Raw genomic sequence first — 9,105 nt, 5'->3', positions numbered from 1 at the left:
TTCTTCTCCACCTGAAACGTCGCCACCCACCCATGCCTTCTCTCCGGGAGATGCTGCCTGAGACCGTGTCTCTCCCCCCCCCCGCTGAGTTACTCCAGCATTTTGTGTCTGTGTCTCTCGGTGTAAACCAGATTCCCCCTGCACCTCCTGCACGTTGGACAAACAAACCTGTCCAGTTTCGAAGGGTAAGTCACAAAATGCTGGAGTAACTCAGCGGGACAGGCAGGTAGGCATCATCTCTGGAGAGAAGGGATGGGTCGAGAGGCAGAGAGACCCTTCCAATTTCAGTGGCAGTGGCAACAACCCCATTATTGGGCTTTTGGGTTTGTTACGGTGGTGTGTGGCATTCCGACACTTGGCCAAGGTGCAAGCGGTTAAAAAGTAATGTGGCAAACACTGTTTGCAGCACTTTGAGTGCAAAGATGCAAGAGATCCCTCTCCCTCTCCCTCTCACCTGTGCCCGGCGTCTTGTGCATTGTCCCGGTGAGATTGCCACCTTCTCTCCCCTCCTCGTAGGGCGCCAGGTAGTTGTCTAATCTGCAGCAACCTTTCATTCCAAAGACGCCTCTCTCTCTCTCTCTGTCTCTGACTGTCTCTCTGAATATCTCCTGATCCGCGACGTGTGGTTGCCTCTAGTGGACCAGTGTTGTAACGGCCACCATCTGATCATTGGGTCCAAGTTAGACTATCACTTCGACCAAGTTAGACTATCACTTCGACCAAGTGCACCCATTCCTTGTAGAGGGGGGTACGGTCCAAATTAGGGTGTCACTAGATTCAGTGGACCCATTCCTCGTAGAGGGGAGGAACAGTCCAAATTACAGTTTCAATAGACAATAGGTGCAGGGGGAGGCCATTCGGCCCTTCGAGCCAGCACCGCCATTCAATGTGATCATGGCTGATCATTCTCAATCAGTACCCCGTTCCTGCCTTCTCCCCATACCCCCTGACTCCGCTATCCTTAAGAGCTCTATCTAGATCTCTCTTGAATGCATTCAGAGAATTGGCCTCCACTGCCTTCTGAGGCAGTGAATTCCACAGATTCACAACTCTGACTGAAAAAGTTTTTTCCTCATCTCCGTTCAAAATGGCCTACCCCTTATTCTTAAATGGTGGCCCCTTGTTCTGGACTCCCCCAACATTGGGAACATGTTTTCTGCCTCTAACGTGTCCAACCCCTTAATAATCTTATACGTTTCAATAAGATCCCCTCTCATCCTTCTAAATTCCAGTGTATACAAGCCTAGTCGCTCCAGTCTTTCAACATATGACAGTCCCGCCATTCCGGGAATTAACCTAGTGAACCTACGCTTCCTTCACTAAACATTCCTTCACTAGACCAAGTGGACCATTCCTCGTAGAGGGGGGAGCGGTCTAAATTAGAGTATCATAAACGCAGTGCGTCTTAAACTTGTGAATGGTTCACCTGAGGGCGGATGAAATTATCTTGGGGTGAATGAAACTAGAGGGGTTCTCTAGTTAAAACATAAGAACATGTTGTGAATGAAATTTTGTGCTGAAAACTCAAGGGTGAACGACTCTGAAATAGTTTAAGAAGCACTGTCATCGAGTGATACAGCGTGGAAATAGGCCCTCCAGCCCAACTTGCCCACACTACACACCCCAGCTACACTAGTCGCCACCTGCCCGTGTTTGTCCCCTATCCCTCCAAACCTGTCCCATCCATGTACCTGTCTGTTTCTTAAACGATGGGATAGTCCCAGCCTCAACGACCTCCTCTGGCAGCTTGTTCCATACACCCTCCAACCTCTGTGTGGAAAAAGTTGCCCCTCAGATTCTGACCCGGGTTCCATCCCGACTGCGGGCGCCGTCTGTACGGAGTTTGTACGTTCTCCCCGTGACCTGCGTGGGTTTTCTCCGATATCTTCGGTTTCCTCCCACACTCCAAAGGCGTGCAGTTTTGTAGGTTAATTGGCTTGGTAAATGTAAAAGTTGTCCCTGGTGTGTGTGGGATAGTGTTAATGTGCGGTGATCGCTGGTCGGCGCAGACCCGGTGGGCCGAAGGGCCTGTTTCCGCGCTGTATCTCTAAACTAAACTAAATAAGGTCGGCAAGGAAGCATTTGAGTCGTGGTACTAGTTTCACTGTTGTCCTGTTGGGTCTCATTGTCTGTAACTCGTTATCACCGAGCCTGCAGCCAACAATGGACCGCTTCCTTGATCAGCGTTACTCTTATGCATAGCTTTCATTCATCTATATACTAAAAACTCGTTTGTTTGTTTGTTTGTTCCTGAACTACAACCAAAACGGTACACGATAGCGCGACAATTTTAGGCCCACCTTACTCACCGTCGTCCCTTTGGTGCTAATGGAAGACGTTTCATTGAAATCGGTGTTATATTTTTAAAGTTATTCACATTGTAAAGTTTAAATCTATCTGCTAGGGAGGGAGGGGGGGATGAGGGGAGGGGAGAGGGGGAGGGAGGGGGGGAGAGGGGGATGGAGGGAGGGGGGGGATTGGGGGGGGTGCTGCACCAATGCAGGAGAGGTTTGGGCCCAACGGGTCCACTTGGTCTAGTTTGTTCTCTATCTCTCCACACCACTGCCTATATCTCTCGTTTCCCTTTCCCCTGACTCTCAGACTGAAGTAGGGTCTCGACCCGAAACGTCGCCCATTCCTTCTCTCCGCAGATGCTGCCTGACCCGTAGTGTTACTCCAGTGTATCTTCTATTACTCTCTCCGCTGTTGCACTTTGGCCCAGCCAGGTCTTTATGGCGTTTTCACCTCTTCTGTTGAGAATACCCGGATACTTGGATTAACATAGTAAACACAAATGTGAACATTGTCCCAACTGTAAACAAAATGTTTGCTTCAAGCTTCAGCTGTGAGCCAGAATGTATTCTAAATCCAAACACAAAAAAATTGCACCAAACATCTGTTCTTACGAAGAAAAGACACAAAGCACTGAAGTAACTCAACAGGCTTACAGGAGATGTTTAGTTTAGAGATACAGCGCGGAAACAGGCCATTTTGGCCTCCGAGTCGGCACCGACCAGCGATGTGTGCTACCCAACACACACTAGGGAGAATTTTACATTTATACCGATCCAATTAACCTGCCAACCTGCACGTCTTTGGAGTGTGGGAGGGAACCGAAGATCTCGGAGAAAACCCACGGAGAGAACGTACAAACTCCACACAGTGGTTGGGATCGAACCCGGGTCTCTGGTGCTGTAATCAGTAGCTCTACCGCTGCGCCACCGTGCCGAGACAAGCCGGGCAAGTTCTTTTGGGGGGGGTGGAACACACTGCCTGGGGTGGTGGTGGAGGTAGATACAATGGTGGTGTTTAAGAGGTTTTTAGACAGGCACATATGCAGGGAATGGATGGCTGTGGATCATGGGCAGGCAGATGAGATGAGCATATCTTGGCATCATGCTCAGTACAGAGCTTGTGGCTGAAGGGCCTGTACTGTCCTATGTTCCATGTTATAACTAGATATTTTAGAAGGATGAGAGGAGATCTTATCGAAACGTATAAGATTATTAAGGGGTTGGACACGTTAGAAGCAGGAAACATGTTCCCAATGTTGGGGGAGTCCAGAACAAGAGGCCACAGTTTAAGAATAAGGGGTAGGCCATTTAGAACGGAGATGAGGAAAAACTTTTTCAGTCAGAGAGTTGTGAATCTGTGGAATTCTCTGCCTCAGAAGGCAGTGGAGGCCAATCCTCTGAATGCATTCAAGAGAGAGCTAGATAGAGCTCTTAAGGATAGCGGAGTCAGGGGGTATGGGGTGAAGGCAAGAACGGGGTACTGATTGAGAATGATCAGCCATGATCACATTGAATGGCGGTGCTGGCTCGAAGGGCCGAATGGCCTCCTCCTGCACCTATTGTCTATTGTCTAATGTCTATGCATCCATCTTCTAAAGCCTTGCAATGAAGATGCATTACCTTCTACGTGGTTTATGTGCCAGTCTCTGTCAATCTGTGTCCTCTCCCAAGGTAATCGAACTCTGGGGCACTGGAAGGTGTCACATTTTGCCACTCATCTACCTTGCTTTACTTTAAATTCCAGTGGCACATCTCTCCTCTCAACCTCCTATACTCTAAACCCCGCGCCAAACAGGCTCGCTGAGTGTTTCCAGCATTTCCTGAGAAGGAAACAATTAACCTCGTGTTTCGGCAGCGGGGCCCACCGCCCGACCCAAGTCTGGTGGTCGGGGGTCAGTTGGAGGTCAGCGTCCTCCACAGTTCTGCACGTCACGACACTATGACGCGTTCTCGTGAAGGATTTACGTCCCTTCCTAGAGAAGGTGAACATAAACATCCCCAGAGGCGCTTGGCAGCTGCCTGTGATGTAGCCTGTCAGCTCCCACTAAGGATCTTGGCCAAAACATCTTCATATCAGGCAACTGAACCATCCTACCATCAACTAGAGAGCAGTCCTGAGCTACCGTCGACCTCGTTGGGGACCCTCGGACTATCTTTAACCTTGCACTAAACGTTATTCCCATGATCCTGTATCTGTACACTGTGGACGGCTCGTTTGTAACCATGTATCGTCTTTCCGCTGACTGGTCAGCACGCAACAGAAGCTTTTCACTGTACCTCGGTACACGTGGCAATAAACTGAACTGACTGGTCTTGGTCGATGTGGGCAAGTTGGGCCGAAGGGCCTGTTTCCATGGTGTATAACTCTCTGACCTTTTGAAGAAAGGTCCCAACCCAGAAAGTTGCCCATCCATGTCCTCCAAAGATGCTGCCTGACCCGCTGATTTGCACCAGCACCTTGTGTGTTTAGTCAAGATTTCACTGTACCTCGGTACATGTGACAATAAATGAAACCAGCCAACTAACAGTGGCACAGCTGTTGCCTGACCCGCTGAGTTACTCCAGCATTTTGTGTTTATCTTTGGTATCAATCAGCATCTGCAGTTCCTTCTTTATACATTTACCGACCTGACTTGTTTGTAGAATCCCCTGCTCAAATCATTGTGGTAAATGTTAGTGGACAATAACAAATTTTAATACTGTGATATAACTTTGAACTTGGACTCGATATAAAAATTACGAATGTCAATTTTTTTCTTACTTTATGCAGAACAAAAGTTAATACATTGGAGACACAAGGAATTGCAGGGATTAGAATCTTGACTGCAGTTGTACAGGGCCCTAGTGAGACCGCACCTGGAGTACTGTGTGCAGTTGTACAGGGCCCTAGTGAGACCGCACCTGGAGTACTGTGTGCAGTTGTACAGGGCCCTAGTGAGACCGCACCTGAAGTACTGTGTGCAGTTTTGGTCTCCAAATTTGAGGAAGGATATTCTTGCTATTGAGGGCGTGCAGCGTAGGTTCACTAGGTTAATTCCCGGAATGGCGGGACTGTCATATGTTGAAAGACTTGAGCGGCTAGGCTTGTATACACTGGAATTTAGAAGGATGAGAGGGGATCTTATTGAAACATATAAGATTATTAAGGGGTTGGACACGTTAGAGGCAGGAAACACGTTCCCAATGTTGGGGGAGTCCAGAACCAGGGGCCACAGTTTAAGAATAAGGGGTAGGCCATTTAGAACGGAGATGAGGAAAAATAATTTCAGTCAGAGAGTTGTGAATCTGTGGAATTCTCTGCCTCAGAAGGCAGTGGAGGCCAATTCTCTGAATGCATTTAAGAGAGAGCTTGATAGAGCTCTTAAGGATAGCGGAGTCAGGGGGTATGGGGAGAAGGCAGGAATGGGGTACTGATTGAGAATGATCAGCCATGATCACATTGAACGGTGGTGCTGGCTCGAAGGGCCGAATGGCCTACTCCTGCACCTATTGTCTATTGTCTATTGACTAAAACACAAAGTGCTGGAGTAACTCAGCGGGTCAGGCAGCATCTCTGGAGGTCATGAATGGGCGACTTTTCAGGCTGGGACCCTTCTTCTGAAAGTTAGAGAGTCATACATTGTGGAAACAGGCCCTTCAGCCCACACTGACCAACATCAGTCAGTTTAGTTTATTGTGGTGGGTGCAGTGAAAAGCTTTCACCTGCACTAGTCCCACCTGCTGATGAATGTCCCATATTCCTTTAAACCTATCCTATCCATGTACCTGTCCAAATAGGGTTGCCAACTGCCCCGTATTAGCCGGGACATCCCGTATTTTGGGCTAAATTGGTTTGTCCCGCACGGGACTGCCCTTGTCCAGTTTTAGGCCCACAGGCCGCTGTCGGCTGGGACAGTGCAGGCTAACGGAGTGTGTTCACCTAACGTAGCAACCTGCCCCTCGGCCTGGGCAGCCGCCGTTGGTGGAGCGGGAGCAGGTGGCCGCTGGCTGGGTGAGGTCACGTGGAGCGTGGGGCAGTGACGTCACCTTGTCCCGTATTTGGGAGTGAGATAGTTGGCAGCCCTAGGTCCAAATGTCTTTTAAATGTCATTATTATAGTACCAGCCTCAACTACCTCCTCTGGCAGCTTGTTCCATAGACCCAACACTCACTGTTAGGAAAAGGTTGCCCCTCAAAGTTGATTAAACTTTTACGGTAAACCAATCAAGAAACCTATTTCCCTAAACATTAATAAAAAATGACAAAAAAAACCCAAAATAATAACAAAAAAATTCACATTCTAAACACACTGCAAAGTAGGTATTGCTCCCCAGATAAGCTCTCACTTCAGGCTGGAAATAATAAATCTTTCTAAAGTCCTGCTATATGTTGAGTTTAGTTTAGAGATCCAGCGCAGAAACAGGCCCTTCGGCCCACCGAGTTTAGAAGGATGGAATTTAGAAGGATGAGAGGAGATCTTATCGAAACGTATAAGATTTATAAAGGGGTTGGACACGTTAGAGGCAGGAAACATGTTCCCAATGTTGGGGGAGTCCAGAACAAGGGGCCACAGTTTAAGAATAAGGGGTAGGTCATTTAGAACGGAGATGAGGAAAAAACTTTTTCAGTCAGAGAGTTGTGAATCTGTGGAATTCTCTGCCTCAGAAGGCAGTGGAGGCCAATTCTGTGAATGCATTCAAGAGAGAGGTGGATAGAGCTCTTAAGGATAGCGGAGTCAGGGGGTATGGGGAGAAGGCAGGAACGGGGTACTGATTGAGAATGATCAGCCATGATCACATTGAATGGCGGGCTGGCTCGAAGGGCCGAATGGCCTCCTCCTGCACCTATTGTCTATTGTCTATTGACACCGACCAGCGATCCCCGTACACTAACACTATCCGACACTCACTAGGGATGATTTACATTTATACCAAGCCATTTAACCTACGAACCTGTATGTGTTTGGAGCGTGGGGGGGGGGGTGCTGGAACTGGAGATTACGGAGAAAACCCACGCAGGTCACGGGGAGAACGTACAAACTCCGTACAGACAGCACCCGTGGTCAGGATGGAACCCGGGTCTCCGGCGCTGTGAGGCAACAACTCTACCGCTGCACCACCGTGCCACTGTGTAATGCTACAATTAAATCTCAGCAGCAGCCTGTAGTCTTGTCTGATGGTCGCAGTCACTGTAGGTGAAAGATTAACAGGCGCTGCTGAGAAAACACATATGATAAACTAATCATTAACCTGCCGTCTAAATTGTCCCAATGAGCACAGCAGATCAGACTGAATTAAGCCTGGCCTGTAGATAGACTGATAACACTGTCCATATATAGACCCAAAAAGCCTGAGTAACTCAGCGGGTCAGACAGCATCTCTGGAGAAAAGGGAATAGTGACTTTTCGAGTCGAGACCCCTCTTCAGACAGTCTGTTGGTCTCGACCCGAAAAGTCACAGATTTGATCCGCTGAGTTACTCCAGCACTTTGTGTCTATCTTTGGTTTAAATCAGCATCTGCAGTTCCTTCCTGCGCATCACTGCCTATCTGCCAGTTGCCATAAAGACAGAGACACACAGCACTGAAACAGGCCCTTCGGCCCAACCTGCCCACACTGACCAACATGCCCCGTCTCCATTGTCATATGGTCAGATGCGATAGGAGCAGAATTAGGCCATTCAGCCCAACAAGTCTACTCCGTCGTTCAATCATGGCTGATCTATCTCTCCCTCCTAACCCCATTCTCCTGCCTTCTCCCCGTAACCCCTGACACCCGTACTAATCAAGAATCTATCTATCTCCGCCTTAAAAATATCCACTGGCTTGGCCTCCACAGCCGTCCGTGGCAATGAATTCCACAGATTCACCACCCTCTGACTGAAGAAATTCCTCCTCATCTCTTTCCTGAAGGAACCCACCTGCCCACATTTGGCCCGTACGCGGTTCAGACCTTTTGAAATTCAGTCACGTTGAAAGAACGCTCGTCCAAGATCAGCAACTAACAAGCGTTCTCAAATCCTAATTTCATTTTTAAAAATTAGCGGAAACAAAATGTCCTGGTCACATCGTTCACATCGCTCACGAGGTTTGCTTGTTATTCGTTGCACAATAATGTAACGCTCGAGTTGTATGCCTTTTATTCCAGCCAAATTACCCTAGCCACTTATCACGACCCAGGTGACTTCATATCATCCCTATTCTATAAATATCACAGCAGTGTGCTGGCTGCAGTTTTTAGCTGCATTAAAATAGGAAGAAAATGTCACTGTGAGCTCGGGACATTCACAAACGGCATTAGAAATTAAATGTGCCTTTGCCCCTTTCACACTTGGGCGGCACGGTGGCGCAGCGGTAGAATTGCTGCCTTACAGCGAATGCAGCGCCAGAGACTCAGGTTCGATCCTGACTACGGGCGCCGTCTGTACGGAGTTTGTACGTTCTCCCCGTGACCTGCGTGGGTTTTCTCCGAGATCTTCGGTTTCCTCCCACACTCCAAAGATGTACAGGTTTGTAGGTTAATTGACTGGGTAAAATGTAAAAATTGTCCCTAGTGTGTGTAGGATAGTGTTAGTGTGCGGGGATCGCTGGGCGGCGCGGACTCGGTGGGCCGAATGGCCTGTTTCCGCGCTGTATCTCTAAATCTAAAAAAAAAAACCTGTATTTTAAAAAAATCTAATAACAAACCAGCCACAGAATTTTTACCACCCATCCTTGGCATGCAAGGGGACAAGTGCATAATTTGACACTGAACAAAAAATGTATTCAATATATAGAGATAAGGAACCGCAGATGCTGGTTAATATACAAAGGGACACAAAGTGCTGGAGTAAAT

General features: G+C 48.2%; 1 protein-coding gene across 5 annotated transcripts in view; it reads right to left on the bottom strand.

The window, feature by feature from the left end:
- The window catches only part of pitpnm3 (PITPNM family member 3), a 248,235-nt gene extending 247,655 nt beyond the window's left edge, over nucleotides 1-580 (bottom strand). For 3 of the 5 annotated variants that reach the window (XM_078422744.1, XM_078422750.1, XM_078422746.1), the window contains exon 1: nucleotides 455-580. In XM_078422744.1, coding sequence (XP_078278870.1) covers nucleotides 455-554 — 100 coding nt within the window. In that variant the 5' untranslated portion in view covers nucleotides 555-580. The remainder of the gene's footprint in view (nucleotides 1-454) is intronic. The other 2 variants (XM_078422745.1, XM_078422748.1) reach the window with 2 other exon arrangements.
- Between the last annotated feature and the right edge of the window lie 8,525 nt (nucleotides 581-9,105).

The sequence above is a fragment of the Rhinoraja longicauda genome, chromosome 26 (genome assembly GCF_053455715.1).
Source record: "Rhinoraja longicauda isolate Sanriku21f chromosome 26, sRhiLon1.1, whole genome shotgun sequence".
Taxonomy (NCBI): Eukaryota; Metazoa; Chordata; class Chondrichthyes; order Rajiformes; family Arhynchobatidae; genus Rhinoraja; species Rhinoraja longicauda.
This window is presented reverse-complemented; position numbering and strand designations above follow the sequence as displayed.